General features: G+C 57.7%; 3 protein-coding genes across 8 annotated transcripts; 1 reads left to right on the top strand and 2 right to left on the bottom strand.

The window, feature by feature from the left end:
- Window positions 1–211: 211 nt before the first annotated feature.
- PRRG3 (proline rich and Gla domain 3) lies at window positions 212–10,772 on the bottom strand. 6 transcript variants are annotated; one of them, XM_040614333.1, is made up of 4 exons: window positions 10,692–10,772; window positions 7,319–7,360; window positions 3,057–3,217; window positions 212–2,524 (listed from the first exon to the last, which is right to left on the bottom strand). In XM_040614333.1, exons 2-4 carry the CDS (start codon window positions 7,323–7,325, stop codon window positions 1,988–1,990), a joined length of 705 nt encoding a protein of 234 aa, XP_040470267.1. In that variant the 5' UTR covers window positions 7,326–7,360; window positions 10,692–10,772; the 3' UTR covers window positions 212–1,987. The 6 variants fall into 6 exon arrangements, 1 of the variants encoding a protein (XP_040470267.1); XR_005830947.1 differs by lacking the exons at window positions 212–2,524; window positions 3,057–3,217 and adding exons at window positions 4,967–5,440; window positions 6,479–6,562; XR_005830944.1 differs by lacking the exons at window positions 212–2,524; window positions 3,057–3,217 and adding exons at window positions 4,967–5,440; window positions 6,479–6,651.
- A 73-nt stretch (window positions 10,773–10,845) lies between these two features.
- RIPPLY1 (ripply transcriptional repressor 1) lies at window positions 10,846–15,543 on the bottom strand. The gene is made up of 6 exons (XM_040614813.1): window positions 14,983–15,543; window positions 14,551–14,702; window positions 12,600–12,912; window positions 12,091–12,166; window positions 11,449–11,519; window positions 10,846–11,367 (listed from the first exon to the last, which is right to left on the bottom strand). The coding sequence occupies exons 3-6, from the start codon at window positions 12,689–12,691 to the stop codon at window positions 11,163–11,165; spliced, it is 444 nt and encodes a 147-aa protein (XP_040470747.1). The 5' UTR covers window positions 12,692–12,912; window positions 14,551–14,702; window positions 14,983–15,543; the 3' UTR covers window positions 10,846–11,162.
- Window positions 15,544–15,729: 186 nt separating this feature from the next.
- Window positions 15,730–16,901, top strand: CLDN2 (claudin 2). The gene has a single exon (XM_040614812.1). The coding sequence runs from the start codon at window positions 15,739–15,741 to the stop codon at window positions 16,432–16,434; it is 696 nt and encodes a 231-aa protein (XP_040470746.1). The 5' UTR covers window positions 15,730–15,738; the 3' UTR covers window positions 16,435–16,901.
- The last annotated feature ends 7,401 nt before the right edge of the window (window positions 16,902–24,302 follow it).

Here is a 24,302-nt window from a genome sequence, read left to right on the forward strand (position 1 = left end):
CACAGCAGTGCACGCACCCAGTTTCCCGAGATGGTCCCCTCCTCGCTGGGGACTGTGATGCAGCCGTGCCTGGGGGGAGTATTGGTGACATCTTCCCACAGCTGCTTCTGTTGGCCCACAGAGCTGAGCCCCAGCAACCCCACAAGATGGAAACCCAGGTGCACCCAGCAAGACATCCCCTCTGTGGGAAAAAGCCACCCTGTGCCACTCAGACAGTGAGGGTTTTTTTAATAAATACCTTTTTTTGCACAAATATACCAAGTTTTACAGAATACAAACTGCAGGGATAATGACCGAGCATCAAAGACAGAGGATGCAGAGTGCCCTTCTGGCTCCCTCTGGTCTTTTTCCAGGCTCTGACCCCAATGCTCGCTGTCACGTCTTCCCATAACCCAGATTTGCTAAGGCCGAAAGGCAAAGTAAAGGTCTGGGAGGGGACAGACGAGGTGCCAGCAGCTTCGAGCCCCGCGTGTCCTGCCCCAGGAACAGCCGCACTGAGCAAGCCTCAGCCCTGGCCTGAAGCACCCGCTGGGAGAGCACTGCTGGGAGCGGGCGGTGGGCAGGCGGCCGGTGGATGTACAATAGCCTTTCTGTGCTGGAGAGACTGGTGCTGGGGTGAACAAGGAGGGGTGGCAGTGCTGGGAGCTTCTCGGCTACTCCTGGGGGGTTGGTGAGCGCAACCCCCTTTTTAACCCATCAGACGTGCCTGGGCAAAGACAGCTCCATTGCTTGGACCCCAAAAGCAGCTGCCCAGGAAAAGGGGACACTGGCTCTTCTCTGCCCTGGCACCACAACCACCCAGTCAGGGTTTGGCCCTACTCCTGACCCACCGGCATCGCCAGATCGTGGCGTGGTTGATCAGTCAGCTCTCACCTCTGCAGCCACTTCTGTCAGCAGGCCCTCCCATGGCACGGCCACCAAGCACTCTGCTCACCAGAGGGGCCTGGAGGAGTCTGGGGTTTCACATTCCCCTTTACCTGCCCTGGAGGACAAAGAGAGGCCAGGCAAGATGGAGAGGTTTGGGGTAAGGAGAGGGGAGGTTTGGCCCATCTGCAGGCTCCCTGTGCTGGCAGCCCACCTCTGGGGCAGACACGGGACAGGCTATGCTCCACGAAAGAGGAGCGTCCCCACCGCTCAAAGTCACAGGACCACGTTTGGTCAAGGTAAGAGATGACCCTGCTGGCCAGCTCCGCTGCAGCCAGACCTCCAGCTGCCCAGCACCCCACAGGGAGAAAGCGGAGAGCATTGGGAAATGGACCTGCTACTCCAAAGTCACTTACCTCATGTACAAGACCACCATGAGCCCTTCCCCCTTTCCAAAGGGATTTAGGAGATCAGAGAGCACCTCCCTGCCTGCTCTTCCCTGATCTCCAGACAGTGAGTATTGCTACAGGCACCACAGGATGGACCAGCTCCCCACTCCCACCCGGCAGCAAATCCACGCAAGGGAAGCACTTTGTCCCCAACCACAGAGCATGGGCACCGACTGTGGGGATGGACAGAAATTCACCGCACAGCTCCTGCATCCCCAACTCCTAATCAGAGCCCCTCGCAGCAAAACAGGGCCCAGCGAGGACATGGGGTAAGGCTGAGCAGTGCCCCGGGGAGGCAGCGAGGCTATTTTAATCATGAAAAATGTTACGTCTGTTTGAGGGGGAAGTGAGGAAATCAAATGCATCACGGGGAGACCCCCACGCTGAGCCAGGAACAAGCTCCCACTCTGCTCTGGCTGCTACAGCACTTACGTGAGCAGGGAGTGAGGGCCAGGAGATGGCTGGACGGCTCCAGAGCCATCCTTGCAGCCCAGCCTCACCCCACTTGGGGACAGCTATTTTTGGTTAGGAAGGTAAGGCTATTGTGTGATGGCACCAGCTTGTACAGGTGAGACAGGGTGCCCAGTGGCACCTGCAGGGGGTCCCGGGCACAGCGAAGGGAGGGTGGGTGGGTAAGCACAAGTGTGTGAAGAGGCAGGAGGGAGGCAGACCCACTATTTGCCTGCAGCAGGGGCACCGGCCACAATCTCTTCGTACTTGGGCGGCGGGTCATTGTAGGAGACGCTGGTCTCTTCGCCACTGCTGCTCTCCAGGTGCCCCGTCACCTCCTCATAGGAAGGCGGAGGGGTGGCACTGGACAGTCTGGAGAGGACGGAGACCGAATGCTCCGGCAGGTAGAGGGTGCCATCTTGCTGGGGGGTGCCCCCAGCTCTGCCATCTCCAGCCACCCGGTTGCTCGCTTCTCGCTGATACTGCGTTTCCCCTTGGCTTTGCGACCGCTCCCGGTACACCATGACCCTGGGGAGGCTGCGTCCCGTTCGGCTGGCCAGGTAACGGTTCTGGGCATAGGAAGGGCGGTGGCGGGTGGCCTTCTGAAGCTGGCACCTCCAGATGATGAAGAGGGCGATGACTATCAGAAGAGCCACTCCCAAGAGGGGCACTACCACGTACATAGCGTCTGAGCGCTCCGTGCTGTGCCCGGGGTCCTTGACAGAGTAGACTGAGTTGGTGTAGCCCTTCCAAAACTCCATCTGTGGCAGGAACAGAGAAGCAACCATCAAATGCTGTAGGTGGAACCAGCACCCCCTGACCACCACCAGCAATAATCAGTGCCCTCCCTCGGCCCACGAAAAGAGGCGGTTTTTCAGCCGTCCCCCACCACTCTCATCAGGGCTGCCAGCACCTGAGGTGCTGTGAGAACCAACACAAAAGATCACGGGAACATCCCTCAAGAGCAGCCAACAGTCCCCATACCAAGCAGGGAGAAATGTGGCTAATGCCAGCCCCAGCGTGGACAGTCGGGGACAACAGCACAGATTTCCCACATGTGCCATGGCAGTGCCAGCTCGACCTGCAGCTGCGGGCAGAGTGTCCCGGCAATACCACGTTAAGGGCATTGCCTGGGAAGGGAAAGTCATGCTGGGAAGTGAGGCCACAGCATTCTGCCTGCGGACAGAAGAGGGCAAAGGGAACAGGAGAGGCTGCTGCCCCCTTCTCTGCCTCCCACTTGCTAAGGCAAAATCTCTCACACATCCACTGGGGAGCAGGGCAGGTTCAACGCACCGTCTTCTCCTGGTTCTCGAACACTTCTTTGACCTCCTCATAGCTGCAAACCTCCTCAATGCACTCCCGCTCGATGGTGCCCTGCCGGATCTCCTCCAGGAAGCCGTTGGCTCGAGGAAAGCGCTTCAGGACCGAGTGGGCATTCCTGGCCCCCAAGAACACTGCAACACAGAAGGCAGAGACACGCTGAGCAGAGACAACCCCACATTTGGCCTCTGTCTAGCCAGGCTTTCCAACCTGGCTTCCCACAGAATTTTGGTGATACAGGCGTTCGAAACACCAAAAGCCCAGGGCTACAATTCAGTTAGCACAGCAGAGTGAGGGAGAGCAGAGGAGCACAGGGATCTTGGGGTCTGCCTGGAGACATATGGCACCAGAAGCATCCTTTCCAGCAGGGCTGAGATGCTAGAGACATTGGAAGCAGCAGCTGCAGACCACACAGGGCAGCTGGAGACAGAAGGCTCCAAAACCACTTGTTTTCAATCTCTCGCCCTTGACAGGATTTCACTTTCCTGCCCCTTTGCTGCAGGGCAAGGGAGATCCCACTGGGTGAGCAAGACCCTACAAGGCTGGGATGCAGAGCTCTCGGCCACGACACAGGGCCAGCACCAAGATGGACTCACAACATACAGTGCAGTGCGCATCATCCCACAGTCCCCCCGCACACCACCCCAGAGCCTCCTCTCTTGCTTCATACCTCCACAGTCCCCTAGGAGGAGGGCAGACAGCCTGCTGGAAGCTGGTGTCCCTGCTGCCAGCTGCTGCGGGGTCATGCAAGCTCAGCTGGCTTCAGGGATGCTGTTCAGGTCCCAGAGAAACCACTGTGACTTCTCCCAGGCCTGGGCCCAACGAGGGCAAACATCCCAAAACACAGGGACAGCACAGGGGGTCACGATTCAGGTACTGGAAGGGGCTTGAGCAACCTCTCTTCTCATCCCTACTGCATTTTGGTGCAGAGGCCTCACAAACCTTCCTCCGCTCCCAAAGCCTGGGAGACTCTATTGCCCACATCAGATCTTCCCACAGAGCACGCAGTCAGGAAGCCAGACAGAGCAGGAGCAGCACATTCCTGCCTGCAAGAGACACAGCCCTTTCAAAGCCTCTCCCCCACACACTGCAGGAGGGAGACCTGCATGGGGTGCAGGGAGCGAGTACCTACCACGACCTGCAGCAGCACAGGAGAGGCAAACAAGTTGCCCAGAAAGCAGAAACTCCACACAAACCACGATCCTTCCAGGAGCCAAACATCCCATGCATGCATTTTGTAAGAGTTTCTGTAATGCAGCTCAACACACTCGGCAGTAGACTGCCACCACCTTTTCCCACCAAGCCACGTAATCATGCTGCTTCCCTTGAGGAAGATGAATCGGTTCAGCTGGCTGATCCACAGAAACCTATTTACCTCCTTCACCCTCAGGCTCAGTCTTCCATCGGATCAACCAGACGAACCAACTCACACTGCAGCAGCATAAACAGATGCAGGACAAGGAGGCAATGGAGACTCCCATTAGACCAGCTTAGCTGTAACACAAAAATACTCCTTCAGCAAGGACCTTGGTTGAAGATCAAATGCAACAGTAAAAAGCTACCAACTTCTTCCATTAGGAGCCTTTTACCAGAGAGACCAGCAGGTTTCCTTCTGCTTAACTTTCCATGTATCCTGCTCCTAAAACAATACAGCAAGGTATCTGTGAGAGTACTTGTAAATATCAAGGCAGGGACAAGACCGTGGCATAAGCAACTACTACTGTGCTACACCATCCCATGCCCGCAGGCACTTTGCTCTTTTTGTGCTGTGTAGGTGCGTTGTCCCCCCATGATTTATTGATGGCTTCAGTGAGAGAGTTTGCAGAGGGCTGAACCACTGAGGTGTGAATGAAGAGCAGCATGAATGATGTGAGTCAGAGACCTTCCCTCAGAATCAACTTTATTATGCAAACCTTTTGTGGTTTTTCTTTTTACAACGACAACCAAAAAAAGCATTTTCAAGAGGCACAGAAGGCATCTTGCAGGAGGGCAGGGATCAGCTTGCCTTGGCTTTCCACAGCTGACGAGGGCTATCCTGGCTGGAGAGGGAGCAAGTTGACTGGCTGACCTTCTCTTGAGCCTTTCCAGAATGAGATGAAATTTTGCAAAGACACCATCCATTCTGCAAATGTCCCATCCTTTGCTGGAGAAGTCTGGCCTCACCTCCTTTGCCTCCCGCCTTGACCGAGCTGCGGTATCAACTCTCCCCTCCTCAGCACTTGAGTCTGAGCCTCCTTCCAACTTCCTCAGCACACCTTGGAGCAACAAGCTTGGCCACAGATCTCACTGTCAGGGGTTTTCATCCCTGCAGATACATCACTTGACCCCTTCCCTGCTTTGCCACGCTGAACTGGCCACTGTGACGGGAAATAAAAACAGACAGGCAGGTATCACCAGCAATATCCAACTAAAAGCATGCTGTGATGGAGATGTATGCCTCTCCCCTCATCCAATTTCCCTCAGGGACCTGGAAATGGCAGAAAAGCAGAAACTAAGTCGCTGCTCCCTCCCCTCTTTTACATGGAAAAGCGCAAAGACCACCCACGTGCCCTGGGGACCACAGCAGGAAAAGCAGTGGCCTTCAGGAAACAAGAGCTTTGCCACCTCTCATCTCCAGCCTGGATCCCCAATCGAACCAGAAGCAGACAGCTAAGCAGGTACTGTCCCCAAACCGCGGGGCAGAGGGGACTTCCCGAGGCCCAGCAGCCTCAGTACTGACCCCTTGTGCCTCTCCAAGCCTCCCCACACCAGCTGGAGAACCGGTGCTCAGGAAAGATCAGAGCTTTAGGCAGGGGAAGCAGGAGCTGGAGCCGGGTTCACCTCATCCCTGCTGGGTTTCCCGAGGCGCTGCTGGCCCCTGGTGGCGGCAGGCTGGGCCACACTGCTGCCCCACAGCTCTGCTGCCCCACAGCTCTGCTGCCCCACAGCTCTGCTGCCCCACAGCTCTGCTGCCCCACAGCTCTGCTGCCCCACAGCTCTGCTGCCCCACAGCTCTGCTGCCCGGCGTGGGGGGACACCCCTGGGGCTGCTTCTCTGCAGAGTGTCACGTAGCTGTGTCTGCGGAGGGACAGCCATCGCTGCATGCTGCCAGAGAGCACACGACAGTGAATACGCTGACCACCACATGCCCCTTCTGCATGTCAGGGTCACCACAAAGGGGACTGTTTGGAGGGGGACGCTGCCACCACATGGGACAGCTCCCACAACCAGTAAGTGCTGGTGAGCCAGCACCTGAGCTCCTGGGAGGGAGAAAAGGCAGTGATGGAGGAAGGCAGGGACCCAGCTAGGTACCTTCCTCATTAACAGAAGATTAAAACTGCCTTTTAAAAGCACTGCCCGAAGATCGCTGCTGCCTACCCCACCTAGCATAGCACAGATAATGAAAGAAGGCATACCTGTCATCCCTGGGGTCCTTCTCCTGCCCAGAGTGGCTACTGCCTCCACCTTCATAGCTGGCTCTGGCGACACCTCGAGCAAATCTGGAGATTCCAGCCAGATCTCTACATCTCCCCATTCATAACTGCCGTCCTCCCTGAGCTCCCATCACTTTGCATCACATCTGTGCAGGCTGCCCAGTAAGAGCGAGGAGGGAGGGTCGAGTCCAGCTCTTTACAGACCACACGCCATCCTCCACCCTGCATCCTCACGAGTCTCTGCCCAGCTTTAGCTGCTGGCCCCGAGCAGCTCCATCTGCCAGGCACTCCTCCAGACACCAAGATGCAGCGAGCTCCCAGCAGGGCCGAGTTAGACAGCTGCCCATCCACTGAGAATGCAGAGCCCTCGTGCCACCAGCCACACAGGCTACAAGGCAGCGTGGCCCCCAGGATTGGCACCTCGTGGGATGTCTGTCATGGGCCAAGAGGAACACTGTTGCTAGATGTCAGCACAGACTGGCAACCCCTGCAGAGGGGCCAGACACTTCAAAGAGGCTCAGGGAGGCCTGCCTTGGACAGCAAGCATCATGCAAATAAAGAAATGCTGCAGTGCAGGGGCAGTCCTGGAGAGGCCAGCCCTTCAGCACCACCTCAACTCCCACCTTGCACAGGAGAGAGAGAAGCACAGGTCAGGCCAGACCTCAAGCCTCAACCAGTGACAACAGCCGATGGCACCTGCTCCCCACAGTAACACCCCCAAAAAAGCACAGGCACCCCTTCCTCGAGAGGTGGCTGCCAAATATCCCCCTTCTCTCCTCCAGCACCACCGCCATCTCTCCGTCTTGACTGGGGAACACTTACTTGCCATGCTGCCTCACTCGGCTACAGGGGGCTCCTGCCTACCTGCAGGGAAGAAAACAGGAGAGTCACTGACAGCTTCAATTTCACCCCCTGAAGCCCAAGACCTCCATCACCCAGGGTCAGATCCAGGCAGAAAGCAGGGCGCTGTGGCGAACCCACGACAGTCCCCAGCCAAGCAGCACCTCTTCAGAGGGCCAAGGACTCACCGTCTCCCCACTCACTGCATGGCTGGAGGGGCTGAGGGCACCCTCAGCTCTCTCACAGCCCAGGGCAGGCCTCCACCATACTTGCTCACCCGCCCAGGGTCCTGCCCTAGCAGCCCAGAGGGCTGCAGACAAGCAAAGCAGGAAGGGAAGAACTGGATGAAGGACAGTCCCTGTATCTCATCAGCAGATAAGATGACCTGTGTGTCAGAAGCTGCTGGGAGCAACCTGGTGCTCTTGCCTTCCACAAGAGATTGATGGATACAGGTAAAGCAGTCATCCTGTTTTAAATCAACTTCACAGCCATGCCAGTTCTCACATCCGCAACTCCCACCCAGAATCTGCAACAAACATGGCCATACTGTTTTCTGCACTGCCATAAAGCTGACTACACAGCAGGAAAGAAAAGGACATGCATCTCCTAAAGGTTGTTGGGTCAAGCTAAGGGCAGCAGCGAGACTGACAGAGCTCCCCACAAACCCAGGACAAGAGCTCTCCAGCTGGAAAAGCACCTTTTGTGCTTCTAAACTAAACTTTTGTGCAAACTTTTTTTTTCTAAACTTTTTTTTCTAAACTTTTTTTTTTCTAAACTTTTGTGCAAAACTAAACTAAACAAAACCCCACAAGAGCGAAACAAAGTCCTGCAGAAGAGGAGTATATTCTACTCCGCTCGCAGGAGTTTCACTCACTTGTTTTTCCACTCTTTGTCTTCTCCTTGTGCTCAATGCCCCACCAATCAGACTATCCTGGGCAAACTCATCTCCTCTCACCTCGGGTGACACCTTGCTGTGGCAAAGCCACGACTCTGTCAGGAGACAGAGACAGGACTAACCAGCTTCTACACTGATTTATTGTGGATGAAGGAGCAAATGCAGTTAGAAACAGCAGAAAATAAAGCAGATGCTGATCTCAGATCCAGGACTTCAGACATTGAGAGTTATCCCAAAAGCGCTTGAATCCACTCAGCTGGAGCGAGGTCAGGGACAGCACAGAGCTGTCCATGGGGCCAGCAGGGCTGGAAACACACTTCTCATTTCAGGTAAAAGGTGGGCATCCAGCCACAGAACGGCTGCTGCACGCCACCACAGTAGGCAGTACCACACCTCACCAACAGCCGCCTTCCCAGTAAATCCAGCACCTCTCCCTGCCAACATCAGGTTTCTTGTGGTTTCTGAGGTTCCTGCACCAAAAGCGGCAAGAGGCCAAGCAAGCCCAGAGCTGTCTCCAGAGGGAGAAAGCAGCTTCTTTCCAACAGTTTGTGAAACTAAGACTGCAAACCTCAGTCTGAAGTTTAAGCAGGAGGGAAAGCAGCAGAGCACCAGAATTACATAGGAGGGGTCTGCCAACTCCGGCGCCCACAGTCCACACCAGGAGGCCTTTTCTTGAGAAACTGCACATCCAGCCCCACTTCTCTGAGCCATCCTGGGGGGTATGAGGGCAGCTGAGAGGTCTCTGGATCCATGCATTCCCCCAAAGGCTGTCAGCTCTGAGCAGGGACCACCTGACCTGCTTTTGTTGACATCAGGTTTTATTAAGAGACCAAAACTCGCAGGATAAAAGAACACATGGCACAGAAAGCTTGCCAGTTTCCACACAAACCCTCTGCATCACTCGTTGTTACAGGCATTCTCCCCCTTTGACAGATAGGAGAACAGACACACGGAAGAATATTCAAGATCACATTTGTCAGGACCTCCAGCTCCATAACCCACGTCATCAGGCAACACGTTTAATGCATCAGGAAGATTTTGTCTTTAACTTTTTTCTAAGCATCTGTGCCAATGCACCCAGTGTCACAGCTCAGAGATGGTTTATTCCAGTGCAACAATGAGGCAGGTGTATGCAAGCCTACAAGCATGAGCGATGCCTGCAAGAAGGGCAGACATCCCAGACACTTATTTTTATTTCCACACACAAATTCCTAACCACCTCTCCCAGCTCCCATGAGTAGGAAAAGCTGGACCACCGCACAGCATCCCTCCTGCCTCCACACAGCCATGCAAGCCAAGAGAAGCCTGAAGCCAGCGGCTGACCTAGCAGACGCCCACCCAGTCCCGGTCCCCCCCCTCCGGCTTCCCAACACGCGTTCGCCTTGTCTATAAATACCCCATCGATAGGAGGTTGCCAAGGCAACTGTGAGGCGGTGCGAGGGATGCAGCCATGAGAGTGAGGATGCTGCAGTTGCACATTTGTGTCTCCCCCGGGCTCCCCCCATCTCCACCCCCGCTCCTGTCACCAGTGCCAGAGGAGGAAATCGTGCTGGTAAAATATGGTGCGCACACGGTGCCAGCCCCCCGCAGACCTCCAGCAGGCGCGTGGGGGGCACACCGGGAGGTGGCACCTCCTCACTAGGCTGGGGGGTACTGGTACAGGTCAGGGGGATCCACGGATGCCAGCAACATGCCACAGCATGCAGGGAGGCTGCTGGCTCTTCTGGCATCACGTAGCCACGGCTGCCAGCCGCTCGGCAGGATCCTAGCGATATTTGGGGTTTTCTGTGCCAAGATCCACAGTGAGGAGAAGAGGCTGCACCAGCTCCGCTTGCCAGGGGCCATGGGGTCCCCACAGGCTGCCAGGAAGCCCTGCCCTCCCAAAACAGCCTTCGGATCCCACCCCACACGGCCAGTCCTCGCACAGCCCTGGGCCAGCCTCTGCCCTGGCCCCCACCAGCACCGGCCCCTCCATCCCAGCACCGGCCCTGCCCTGCCCAAACCCCACTGCAAATTATTTCCATCACCCTCAGCTTCTGGCGTCACTCCACAGCAGGGTCCCCCCAGCTCACCTGCCCCCTCAGCCCGCACGTGAACTCACCCATGTGTGGGGCTTTCTAGTCCCAGATGAACCCCACCGCCACCCCTTGCCCCACCGTCACCACCACATGCCCTGCCCACTGCCACCGCCACACAGACCCTGCCCCACTGTCACCCACTGCCCCACCGTCACCCCCTGCCCCACCGCCACCCCCCGCCCCACAGCCCCCTGCCACCTCCGCAGCTCCTGTCTTCCCCAAACGCCCAGGGACCCCCTTTGCCACCTCCACTGGCCCAGCCCCCCATAACCGGTCCCGCAGCTCCTGTCCCCCGCCCCACCGCCGCCCTCGCTCCATGACAACCCCCACGCCTCCCGCCTCCCGCGCCCCCTGCGCCCCGGCAGCGCCGCCCCGCCCGTACCTCATGGCGGCCTCGCGTCCCGCCGCAGCCGCTCCCTCCCGCCGATGGGGAGGGGAGGGGAGGCCGCACCCCCGCCCCGCCTTCCCCCGCCCCGGCCCCGCCCCCCAACCAATAGGAGCCCTCCGCGGCCGGCGCGCCCCGCCTCCCTCCTCCCGCAGCTGCAATAGGAAAGCGGAGCGAGGGGAGTGGGCGGGGCCCTGCGCTCCGCCCCCGACCAGGGAGAGGCTGGTAGCGAATGGGGGCCGGGAGATGCCGCGGTGGCTCCTGGGAGCCGTAGTCCCCTGCGCGCCGCCGCGGGGCGCTGGGGCGCGGTCAACGTCCCGCGGCCGCTCCCTGAGGCCGGGCCGGGCCGCGCAGCCCGGAGGGCCGGTGTCCCGGTGCCCGCGGCCGGTGCCCACTGCTGGCTGGGCAGGCGTCTGCCTGTGCCTCCGCGGTGCCGCCGGGCCTGCCCTCGCCTGCTTTGCCGCACCCTCACACCGGCCTGCCAGGGCTGCCCGCCTGCAGCCGGGGGCCTGCCGCCGTGTCCGCTGCCTCCTCCGAGTCCGAGTCCTCGTCCTCCTCCGAGTCCTCCGAGTCCTCATAGAGGCAGAGGGTGGCCTGCACCGGGAAGTTCTCCAGCAGCTTCTTCCCCACACCGTACAGATAGTCAAAGCACTTGGACTTGGGCCAGAGGAGCCTGCGAGGGGAGAGCCGGGGTGAGAGCCCCTGTGTGCCACTGCCCTCAGCCCCCGCCAGGGCACCGGTGGCCGGGACGTACCTGACCGGATGGTGGAAAAACATCAGCGCTTTGTCGGGGCCGCCATCCCCCGCCGCCGCCTGAGTCCAGGCCTGAAGAGACACCGTCAGGATGGGACCTGCCAGGGGGCTCCCGCTGCAGGGTGCGCAGGGACCCCAGCGGGCAGCGAGGGCAGGGACCCTTCTGTCCTGCTGGTGGGGGTGATGCCCCACAGACCTGGCAGATGCCTGCAGGGTCAGCCTGCCCTGAAGCCGGCATCTCCCCCTGGATTTAGTTCCTCATGCCCCCGTAAAGCAAGCTGGCATCTACCCCCCCGCTCTGCCCCACCGGGCTCTTTGCCAGTGTAATCTACACACACGCCACCCCCATGCTCCAAAGCTCATGCCCAGGCATCCCGCTAACGCCCTCAGGAATGCCCGCCAGACCTGAGAACAGGGGGCCCTTTCAGGCCCCCGCAGCGTCTGCCTGGCCCTGGCCCTGGCCCGGCAAGGCTGCGTGGCTTGTGGGGCAGGGGGTGACGCGCCAGGGGAGGTGGGCACAGCACTACTGTGCAACAGTGCCAGGGGTGGGGTCTGGGGCAAGAGGCTAGTTTTCTGCCAAACAGGGACCCCAACCCTGCCAGCAGGAAAGCTGGGAGGATGCAGCAGGGAGTGTAAAACTCACAGTGTCCATCTGTTCCCTCTGCCACCCGGTTCCCTCCTCTACTCGGGGTAGCCACGGTCTCCAGAGAGGCAGGGATCTAGATGCGGAGAGCAGGTTTAGCATGACAGCATGACAGCAACCCACCCTGACCCACTACCCCTTGCCTTGCTCCCCCACCACCGCAGCCACACACCCCCAGCACCACAGTCTCACCCACCCAGCTCAGCCGCTGCGCAGACGCATGGCTGGGGCGCCAGGCACATGAGGGTGCACTCATACCTCCTTTGGCCTCAGTGCTCCTCACCCTGCTACAGCCCCCCAGCACCCCTGGGAGCCCCCGCAATTGCTCCCTGTGCTCCACAACCTCTCCCCCGCCTGCAGCCACCAGGATCAGAGGGGTCCCCATCAGAGCAGGGAGCCACACAGCCTCCACCCAAACCCAGCTGGAGCTTTCTGCTTCCCAACTTCCATGCACCCCCTGCCCTCCCCACCCTCCCCAGTCCTCCCGGGCATGCACAGCAGCCATGTACCTTCCCCCTTGCTCCAGCCCCGGGGCTGGGCGAGCACTGGCCACGGGCACCCAGAGCCCACGGGGAGGAAGGCAACAGGCAGCAGCTTCCATGGTCACAGGCAAGAGTGTCCCCTCTGATGCTGCAGGCTCTTGGCAAAGACACCCTTATAGCCCAGCCCCGGCCAGTGACTCACAAATTCTTCGGGGTAGGGGCAAAGGCAGGGGAGTGAGGGACTAGGGGTGTGGGGACAGCAGTCCTTGGGGTGTGAAATTTGTCCCAGTTGTGTAAACAGAGGGCTGGGGGGAGGCTGGGGGCGGAGGGGCTGTGATCTCTGGTGGAAAAGCAAAACACAGAAGGGATAAGTTAGACACCATTTGTGAGAAAATCTCCAGGGGGCAACAGGGGAGGGGAGAGACAATTAACAAGGATGATGAAGTGCTCTATGTAGCCATATGCATAAAGCCAGAGGTGGGGGAGTGGGAGGGAAAGGATGAGGAGTTCTGAGGCAGCATGATGGGCACGGGATGGGGACAGTGCAATGGCCATGTGATGGGACGGCCTGATGGGCACACTATGGGTACAGTGTGGTGGGCTTGTGATAGGGACAGCGTAATGAGCATGACGAGAACTGTGTGATGGGCATGCTCTGGGTGCAGGGTGATGGGCTTGATGAGACAGTGTAATGGGTGTGCAATGGGCTGCAGTGGTGGCAAGCACAGAGCAACCAAGAGGCAGGCGATGGGATGCTCGAGGGGACAGGGAGGGAAGAGGGATGGCAGGGGTGGGTCTCAGGTGCGGGCTGGGCAATGGTTCTGCTCAGGCATCCACGGCTCCTGCTCAGATCATCCCAGGGAGCTGCCTGTCCCCGTTCCCGCACAGTGGGGAAAGCATGCACTTGCCCATGCCCCCTGTCCTCTCCTTTGGTTTTTTGAGATGTGGACCATACCAGGAGATACAGAAAAGATTCTTAATACAAGGTTGTAAGGCTCACCACCCCGGTCCCTGCCTGCTGCTTCTGCCCAAGCACTAGGCAAGGTGCCGCTAGCACTCAGGTCACCTCCTGCTCCCAGGAGAGTTTCAGTATGGGACAAGGAAAGAAAATAGCAAATGGTCCCTACTGTAGCTCTGCTACCAGCATCCAAACACCCCTGTCCAAACGCTGGCCAGACCCTGCTCAGCTCTGAGCACAATTTGTCACCAGGGGCCCTCCCTGCCCCTCTCCATCTGTGGCAGCCGGTGAGCAGGAGGGGGCACAGGGCCAGCGCAGCCCTCATTATTGTCTCCATTTGCTCCTCATTTGGGCCAGGAGTCTTACAACAACAAACCCTGCAGAGGACAAGCAGGGCCAGGAGGAGCAAACTGCAAACCCAAGCTCACCCTGCAGGCACGGAGAATTCAGCCTGCTGGCATTTCACTGTGCATCCAACCCCAATGCAGACAATGCAGCCTGAAGTGGACACATGGACAGTAGTATGCAGTCACCTGCCGGCCACCAAGACCAGCCAGAAAGGTGACAGCAAGCCACAGACCTGAGCCACTTAGGCAAACATACCCTATACAAGCAGAAAGAGGCATCCCAGCTCCCCAGTCCTTCCCGATGCCGAAAGGGTTTAATTCTGATCTGCAATAAGCCTCTGATCCAGGCTGAGATTTGCAGGTGGATTTTGCAAAGCTGTAGCTAAACAATTTGCAGCCCCTGATCCCCCAGGCTGGGGCCACGGCTGCTTGCCCTGCCCCAACCAGCCACCTCTGGTCCTGGGTGACCCCCGGCCGTGGCCACCCTTGGTCCCGCACCGCGTCTCCAGCTGCCTCCGTAAGTACCACAGAGCTCTGGCATGACCCTCCCATGCCTTTTTGCCCGCACCCTGAGCACCCCAGGTGTTTCTTTTGCAGTAACGCCCCTGAGACAGAGTGGGAGGTCTTGGTTAGCACATAGAAAAGGAGACAGAAAGTTGGGAAACTCTGGTACCGAGCATTTGAGGTGCCAGTGTGGGGACAGGGAGAGGAGCAGAGGCACTGGGCAGTGGCGGCACTCCCAGCTGGGAGCATTCCCAGGGCGAAAGGCTGCTGGCCGCAGTGTCGGCGTGGCGTGGCACGGCCTCGGTCCGATTTCGCAAGATGCTGCAGGAGGGAGAATTCTGAAACAAGGTAGAGGGAAAACAAACCATCCCACTCCACTGCCTCTGCCAACCCCCCCATGCCTGTGCCCAGGGCTGCAGGCAGGCGATAGCACTGACAGACACACACCCCCACCCCCCGGCAGCAGTGAGCACAAGCTGCACCCCAGTGTGCTCACCCCACTGAGGGACAGGTCACCCCACTTGGCTGTGGCAGTTCCAGGAAGAATCCCTGAGGCACTGCCAGTGTGCTTCGCCTTGATGTAATTCTGCCCTCCACAGACCTCTGGGCTCTCCTGAGGACGCAGGCGTCGCTGTGACACGCATCCCTCTCCATCGTTGTCCCCAGCAGCACAGAAAGGCCAATAGCTGTGGTTCAACCTCAGGTGGGCATATCCCGTTGTCCCACCAGAGCCTCAGAAGCTCAGGGTGGTGGTGGGTGGGTGGCTGCAGATGCCTTGGGTGAGCCCCATGCAGGTGGAGACAGGGTGCAATCTCCCTTCTTTGGCTGGGGGAGACTCAGGGCTACCACTTGAAATTGCCTCTGGCGGGTCCCAAACAACATGGTGCAGCTGTAGCTTTTTGGCTTCCTTGTCTTAGGACATCACAGAAGACAAGAGACGCCCAGGAAGGCAGTGGGCACCTTCCCCCTGCCAGCGGCCAGCTCTCCATCCCTGCCCATGGCCCCGGCGCAAGGGAGGGCTTTGGCACCCTTCCCGGGCAGTGCTGCTCTGTCTCTGAAGCCTGGCTGGGGAGATAGCGGAGGTGAAAGGGCGCTTGGCGCTCCTCCACAGGCTTGGATCAATCATTAATTGGGGAGGGATTGCTTTCTACTCTTGCAGGTATCCTCTCCTCCTGCTGGCTCCCACCCACACACCGGTTCCCGCACAAAACCAGCACCCCCGGCAAGCGGGGTGGAGCTGTGGCATGGTGAGTGGAGCTGCTGGCAGGGCGATGGGAAGGTAAGCACGCGGGAGCGAGCTGCCGGAGAGCCGGGAGAGAAGCCGCAAGCCCCAGGGAGGCGATAGCCAGCCCCCACCATGGTGTCCATGGGGCTCCAGCTGCTGGGCTATGCCGTGGCGTTCCTGGGCTACATCGGCACGCTGACGGCCACGCTGCTGCCCAGCTGGAAGACCAGCTCCTACATCGGCTCCAGCATCGTAACAGCCGTGAGCTTCACCAAGGGGCTATGGATGGAGTGTGCCACATACAGCACGGGCATCACCCAGTGTGACATCTACAGCTCCCTGCTCAACCTGCCTGCTGACGTCCAGGCGGCCCAAGCCCTGATGGTGAGCTCCTGCACTGTCTCCTCCCTCGCCTGCCTCCTCACCGTGGTGGGCATGAGGTGCACCGTCTTCAGCCAGGGCTCGCCGAACAAGGACCGGGTGGCAGTGACAGGTGGTGCAGTCTTCATCCTCGGGGGGCTGCTCTGCTTCATCCCGCTGGTGTGGAACATCCATGTGGTGTTGCGGGATTTCCGCAACCCTGTCATCCCCGACAGCATGAAGTTCGAGCTTGGGGAGGCACTTTACCTGGGCATCATCTCCTCTCTCCTCACCCTTGTCGGTGGCATCATCCTCTGTGCCTCCTGCCCTGCCCGGGACCCAACAGCCACGTATGCAAGTAGCTACCAGCCCCGGCTGCTGGCGGGCAAGAGCCCCCAGCCCTCCGTCAGCCAGACGCAGAAGACCAAGAGCGAGCTCAACTCCTACAACCTGACAGGATACGTGTAGTGTGGGTGGGAACTGGGCTGGCATCTCTCCCTGCTCCTCAAAGCATCTAGGCTAGCACCAAGGGAGCACACGAAGGGGAGAGGACACGGCCGTATCTGCCGTGCTCAGCCCTCTTGTTCACATGCTTAATGGGTTTGAACCTGCTCTCTCCCCAGGGATCCCAAGAGCCTTGTGACTGCTCAGAGATCCCAGCTGGTGGCTTGCATTGGTGAAGGACTCGGAATCTGGCTTCTGTTCCCTCCTCCATGTTGCAAGCCTGCAGGCAGCCCCTGGCACAGTGGGACCCCAGCCTGCAGCCCCAGCAAGCCTGCCTGGATGGGGGTGGGTGGGCTTGTGCCCCCAGCGACCAGCCCCACTGGCCACGGAGGTATCACAGCAGGGTCAGGGGGTCTGCGTGGGTCTGGAGTCACTGCTGGGAGGGTTTAATGCTGGTTGCAAACCAATGTCGCAATAAATCTGTGTTTCTAGCCAGGCTGTGGCTGAGCTTTCCTCTGGCGCCGAGGGGCCCTGGCAGCACCCACAGCAGGGTGGGCTGTGGGGGGGGCTGTGCTCACCCAGCTGGTGGGTCCGTAGTGCAGAGGGCACCCCTGGTCCTTGCTCTGGCCTGGCCCACCCTCGCCCCATGGCTTTGCCTCCCAGAAACCCGGGCAGGTGGGAGCGCTGTCAGGGAGGGGAGGGTGTTACTCCCCTGCACAATTTGTCCCTGGGCACCGGCACTGCACTGGGAGGTTGCCATGTGCCACCACTGCAAGGGTGTCAGCAGGGGCAAGCACAGCTCCCCAGGGGCTAACAACAGGCAACCCCACCCCACCCCCAGCCCTGCTTGCTTCTAGAGGTGCTCTGTCACTGGGACTGGGGTCACCAAAAGGGGATTTGCTGCTCCTGGGTGTATGTGGCACCATCAAGGTCCCCAAGCAGTGGGGAGAGCCCTGGCATCACCACATCTCCATCCCAGGATGCTGTGTGCACCAGCACCCAGGAGGCAACACAGTCCCGAGCACCCGAGGGAGCTACTGGCCACAGTGGAGGCTGAGCACCCCAACACAGCTGCAGAGGGGTCTTCGCAGGCAGGTCCTGAGCTGGGAGGTCCTTGCAGGGGCTGTTTTGGGAGGAATAACACCACCAGTGAGACATCAGCAAGCTGCAAGGTATGGGCAAGCAACCTAGCAGCAGCGGGACATTCTGCATGGTTGCAGCCCCGCACAGAAACAGCAGCGTGGCAGCTGGCACCGGCTGCCAGTGGCACTGGGGGATGCTGGGCACGTGCCAGAGCACAGCAGGAGGGGGGATGCACAGGCAGCCCAGCCCTGCAGCCCACCGAGGAGCAAGTACATTTTGACCACTGTACCCCTCTGCTATCCCACTGCCAGAGGCAAAATAACCCCTGCACTGCCGTGCCACAGCACAGGGCTGCCTGGGGACCCCCTTGCCCTGGTTCTCTGTCCGGTGGCTTTGGTCTACCTGCTGGCCCCTCATAAAGCAATTTAGATTAGGTCCCAGGTAGGAGGGTACCATGTTCCCTGCTCAGACGTCACCATTACCCTTGCACCAGTGAAATCATATTTGCTATGGGGTTAACATGCTCCTGATAACAGCGAGTCACGCTTTCTCCCCTCCTCACCGAGCAAGGGGCCACACAGGGACCCATCCCCAGGGTGACGTTTGCTGGAGGGGACCAGGGTGGATTTCAAGGCAAGGCCAGTTACCCTCTTTCCAAGGCCAAGTTGGGACAAAGTGCTGCCTCAGCCCTGGGCCAGCTGAGTTACTTATTGCTGCCATGGGGAAAAAAGAGCCGTGCATGCAGAAGACAGAAAGCGTGCAAGGCGCTTAGCCTGTCGGCTGCAGTCCCCCAGGAAATGCCGCAAATTCACTAAGCCCTTCAGCCATAAATGTTTTGTCTCTGGGCAGCTGACGCAGAGAGGAGGCGAGAAAATAGTTGGTACGAGAGGTCGTGCCTCTGAAGAGGAGAAATTCCTGTGTGCCACGTCCTCGCCCCTCGCCTCCCACCCCAGGCTGCAGGGGGACAGCGCTGCCTGTGTCTGCGGGCAGGGGCTCCACTAATTAAACAAAGGGGCATTTGAACCGCTCAGTTCGGAGTTTGATTGCTGCTGGGTTTATTAATGCTTTAAATCAAACAGCAGAAGGGAAGATTCCTGGTTTTAAAGGAGTCAGCTTTTGCACAGCTTCCTCCCAAAGGAGAGAGGCAGCCAGCGCAGGCAAGGGCAGGCAGGGCAAGGAGCTAGGGTACAGAAATACCCGTGGTTTGGACAGATGAGCACAGGGCAGAGGCACTGCAAGGGGCCCCGACATCCCCTCGAGTTTCTTTCTCACCTGCGCAATGCCAGACCCCATTCTGTGTGTGCAGCACGCCGGCTTCAGCGGTGGCACAGTAGGAGAGGAGCTGACGAGCATCCCACTGAAAAGGGGGCAAGCCTCTCCCCAGCCCCCCATGCCCCCAGCCCTGCCAAGGGGGAGCCCCTGCATTAAGCGTCTGTAGGCTCAGGGAGGGGGAAGTTTCTTACCCAAAGATGTGAAACTTGGCTACAGGGCAAGGCAGGTTGAAAAGGAGTTTCCACTTCTTTACCAGCAGGAGCGGAGGACAGGGAAGGGAAGGACACCGGGTGCACAGATGTGGTGGCAGTGGTTATCTCTGCCTCACGCAATAGCCACGTTCCCCGTTATTGATAAGCCGGGTCCTTGAGGGCAGGCTGGATGCGGCCCAGCCCAGGGCCAGAGAGGACGGGAGCCCAGACTGCCCCAGGAGCCCAGACTGCCCCAGGAGCCAGCTCCGCCGACAGAGAGCATGAGTGACGCCATGGAGCTGAGCCAGCCAGCGTAGCACAGAGCCAGCCCCTTGGGTCACCTCTTGCCCCCCCACCGGCTCAGCAGGAAAAGTTGAGCGTGCTCTGGGTTTTCCTGCAGGAAAGCCACAGAGGATCGTGGTCCCAGTTCGGGACAGGAGTGGGATGCGAGGGGGATGGGCAGGCAGGGGGGAAAAGCAGAGGTAGGGTGGGAAGAGAGCTGTGCGGGAAACGGCTGCCTCTGAGCTCCTGAGCTGGAGCCCTCACCTCACAGGACAGCGAGGTGGAGCAGGGAGCCTTGCAGCCCCTCGCTGGAGGGCCAGGCTGCAATAACTAATCCTCTGTCATAAGGAAATGAGTCCTTCCCCTCTCTTCTTGCTCTGGATGGTGCCTCAGATGAAGAAAAGGGGCAATAAAATACTAACATGCCCTTATCTTCAAAAGCAATAGGAGCTCTATAAATGCCCAGCACACCCAAACCCACAGCTGCACCTGAGCCAGGGGCTGCAACCTCATCGGATGGTTGTGAGAAACATGCAAAAAGTCCCAACTTCTTCTGAAGAAGAAACAACACACGCTTGCACCAAGGCCTGTGCAGCCAGCCCTTACTCACCAGGCAGCCCACCCACCATCCACAGCACCCCTGGTGATGGCCTGGCCAAAGCACCCTCCTGCTCCCCTGGCCCAGCAGCGCCCGGCCGCTGCCCGTGCAGGGCAAGCAGAGCCTCTTCTCCTGCAGAGCACTGGGTAGGGATGCCCTAGGGTGACAGGGCACAGGTTTGTCCCAGGCCCAGCCACATCCCATGCCTCCTGCCTCATGCAGCCCTCCAGGCAAGCAGAGTTTAGCTCCTTCTGGCACTCCTGACCTGCCTCTCATTCTTGCCTAGAACAGCTGGTCTGAAGGAGCAACAAACAGTCCACGCAAGCTCTCTGGGGAGTATCAGGCCAGGTGCTGGGAGAGCCTGTCTCTGCCTGCAGCCCCCGGGAACTGTTCAGATAGCAGAAACAGGAGGGGGAAGAACATTCAGGCCAAGTTCTCGATGGGCTGAGGCACTTGGAAAAGGCTTCTACATTCCTCCGCTCTCCTCCCAGCTGCAGCATACTCCCAGCGGCCTCCAGCACTGCACCAGAGCCTCCCAGCCCTCAGCAAGCCAGAGCTGGCACGGAAGAGGGGACACCCTTCCTGCCCATGGCATTACAGCAGCCTTTTCAGGAGCAGCAGAGGATGCGCTATGGGGAGGGGCTGCTCTCAGATACTTCAAATCCCAACTCCCAGGCTGGACTAAGCAACAGCTCAGGTCATGGGCTGTGCTGGTGGGAATGGGAGATGCACTCCCCACTCCAGCCATGCCCCAGGCCCCACTGGCAGCCACACCATAGCCCAGGAAACAGCCTCATGGCTTCACCTCAGAGCATCTATGATGCTTGGCTGGTGATTGCACTTACATTTTACCTCAAAGGCTTCCTGCCCTCCCAAAGCCTTGGGGATGGCCCTGTCTGGAGTCACACAGCTGGGACGCTGCCATGAGGCTGTCAGTGCCTGGCTCTTCAGGTCCTAATAGGAGATGTTGCAGTGGAGGTGAGGAGTAGTGCAAAACCAGCTCCTCTTTGGAAAACACCCTCAGTCAGAGGAAAAGTCTGTCCACAGACTCATGGCTTTCCCACAGCCTCCTGGAAGAGACCCGTTTAAAGGTGCTTTAAAGGATATTTTGGTCTTTAAAGAAAGATATGAGGGCAACAGGACGGAATGAACTCCATGGCACTGCAGCTGACAGAGACCTTTGGGTGCACCAGAGGAGATTGCTAGAAAGCACCTTCCTGGCTGGGTTTGAACAACAGCTCAGAAATTTATCAGGAGAGTTATGAAAAGCATTTATCTCAGAAAACCATGATACTTGTGAAGGGAACACAGAGGTTTGATCTTCCAGGCATTACATTAACATCACAATCAGCTTTCTCCATAATTTGAATCTAATCTATGCTACAAGAGCTTCAGGTTAGCAATCTCAGCAAACCTAGCATATGTGCAATCTGTGGCAGCGAAAGCAGGCGTTATCAGTAGAACCTACACTAATTCAGTGAGCAAAATAAGCTTTATCAGCAAGACACACTTTTATAGTAGCGTAAACGTAAGCTCTTCCAGGGATTTTACAGACATATCACTGAAAACAGACTCCATCTCTAACCAGAATCTACCCTGGAGAACTGTCCTAGAGAATTGAACACAAATTGTGCTGCATCCCCAGCAGCTCCACTGCCAACTGACAGTTAAACAGCACCACACTGTACAGAAGAGATGAAGACCAGAGGATCCCAGACACCTTTACATGGACAAACTGAGCCACAACCACAGTAGCCGGTCAGCACAGTCACCCTGAGCAATCCAGTCTACCAGCCTGTTCTCTCCATGCTCGGGGTACCCTTGAGGGCACCAGCATTTTGGCAGCTGCTAACCCAGGTTCATACCTAGAAGATAAGGCCAGGCTGGATGGGCTTTGAGCAACCTGGTTTAGTGGAAGGTGCCCCTGCTCATGGCAGCAGTGTTGGAACAAGATGATCTTTAAGATCCCTTTCAATCCAAACCATTCTATGATTCTAAGATTCTCAGACGCCAGACACAGCTGAGCCCAAGACCTCTGCTGTGAGCCAGGAGTCTGGAAGAAACAAGCAGTCACCCCATAAGCAGAGAAATGAGGGAGACTTCACCAGCTCTAGGGTTGCCTCTTATCTCCGCTTAGTATTTCAGAGGAAGGGTGTGCTTTGATGAAGCTTTTCCCAGACCAGAGAACTAATCATTCCTCACAGCAGGTGCCTTTTTTCACAGAACTTAGGACATCCTCTATTTCTGGGATGTCCAGCCTGCTAAAAAAAGGCTAAAAGCAGGAAACCCACGTCACAAACAGCGTGATTGCCTTGAACTCGCTTTCCTAGAAAAGCTGTCTCTCTAGGTTTCTCAGGTCACTAGAGCAAAGTCTCACACCACTCGCTATACCTGGCAGCTGCTCCCAAGATTGGTCCAACAGATGCATTTTCATTACCCAGATTTTTAGCCCTTTTCATAGCAGGGGGGAGCCAGTTCCAGCGTCAGTAGAGCAGAGAAGCCCAGAGAGTCTGCAGGCATTACAGAGCAGACTGCAGCCATTGCTGGCTCCATGACCGTGATGCTCCCATGCCCTTTGAGCTACTCCAATACACTTTTACAGGAACCAGGGTGCTGCCCTTTGCCTTTGGATTTTCCCCCAGCTGCAGCAGAGGCCAGGCACTGCATCTCGCAGAGCATGGGTAGGCAAGGGGGCAATTAACCTCTGCTCTCCCCCACAGTTGAATGCTCCCTTATCGGTCGCCTTCTCTTCCCAACCCACCTTTATTTTAATGGTGTTTCCAGATGGCAAACTGGCAGGTCGTTTCACCACTGGCCTGTGCAAGGCTGCTCTCTCCATCTCCCTGCATGCAGAGGATGCACAGGCTGCCTGTGCCTAGGGAGGCCGGCAGGTAAGAGACAGCAGACAGAAGAAATTAGCTCCTTGCTTTCCAGGCAAAGAAAGCAGGCGTTTTGGGCCCGGGGATGCTCCCCGGCAAGGGAAAGGACCTCTCTGCTGCAAAGCCAAGCCCCTGGGAGGGAAAAGCAGTTCCCAGCACAAAGCCTCCATAGCCTAGCCCCAGGGAGCAAGACATGAAGGACTGCTGCTTCCAGGAGCCTGCTAACACACATTACATTTCCACCTCCCTGGGCAGAGCTGGCTACAGAAGACCTGGCTCTGTAGCTGACGTCCCAGGGCCTGCTCACTAACAACGGTCCTGCTGTGAGTTACGGCCTCCTTCCCAGGACCGAGACATCCCCTCTCCCAGACGTGCTAGGGTGACTAGCATCTCACATAAGCCCCATGGGCTGATTCCTGGCTTGTAAGTCTGCAATCAAAAATAGGCACGTTTTACCACAGGTGCCACAGGCAGATGCAGCTAATCCACCCGGCTTCAGTACTTCTGGCTGAATAAAAGCCTCAGGGGAAAAAAAAGGAATAACCAGGACAAAACACCCTGTAAAGGCAGCCCGGTCTTACGTGAAGAGACAAGTTCATCCTCAGCTGTCCCTGAGTGCAGCTACCCTTTCTGATGGGAGATCTTTGCAAAGCAGAGGGAGGCTGCCCACAGGACCCAGTACTAAAGGTCCCAGCTCCCTGGTGGGACAAAGAGCTGTGCTGCCCATGGCAGCATGAGCCGAGGGGAAATGCAGCACTGCTCTTCCCTGGCTCCTCTCATCACCTGCCTGCACCTGCAGAGCCCTCCCACAATGCTGGGAAGCAAGGGCAAGACAGGCTGGGTTTAGCCCCTGAGCCTTGCCAGTGCTGCTGGCTACAGCCCCAGGACTTCATGGGGCACAGCACGGTACTGACAGGGAGGACACAGAGAGCTCTGGGAGGAGAAGGCTTGGCCAAACAGCCTTATCTTTGAGATGCTTTTCTGACCTCCTCACCTGCAATAAGTGTTTATCTTCACTGCACAACTTAATCCTCTCAAACTACTACGGCATCAACCTTATGGCATGGGCACTGGTAAGCAAGTTTTGAGAGATGCAGGAGAGAAGCACAGTTTAAAAACCAGGTACTTTGATACCAGTTTATCTAAGGAAAATTAGTAGCTGCACTGTTTGCCAGGTTACATCCATTTAGGAAACACTCAATCACAGGACTGCTTTGTGTGTTATTTCTTTACACTGAGGAAAACAAATCAGCTCAAGAAATGTCAAAAGACCCACGTATTGCTGTAAGAGGTATGTATTTTGCCTTGCTAGTAATGTGAGACACAGAGAGGTGAGAGTATGAAGCCTGCTAACTGCTTGCAATCTGTTCAAGTGCTTCCATAGGTTCACAGATCTCTGCCAATTGATGCTTGCATCAAAAGCTGCCCTTCGCTCACCACCTCCTCATTCAGCAAAGCCCATTCCTATCGCTAACGCCTGAGCATCTGTTTTCTGTACATCACACAAACACATTCTCCTTTCCTCGGGTGGCAGGAATTAACCAGGAGGAGCTCTGGGTGGTGCAGGCTGTGCCACAGCTCCCTCCC

The sequence above is a fragment of the Falco naumanni genome, chromosome 14 (assembly GCF_017639655.2).
Source record: "Falco naumanni isolate bFalNau1 chromosome 14, bFalNau1.pat, whole genome shotgun sequence".
Taxonomy (NCBI): Eukaryota; Metazoa; Chordata; class Aves; order Falconiformes; family Falconidae; genus Falco; species Falco naumanni.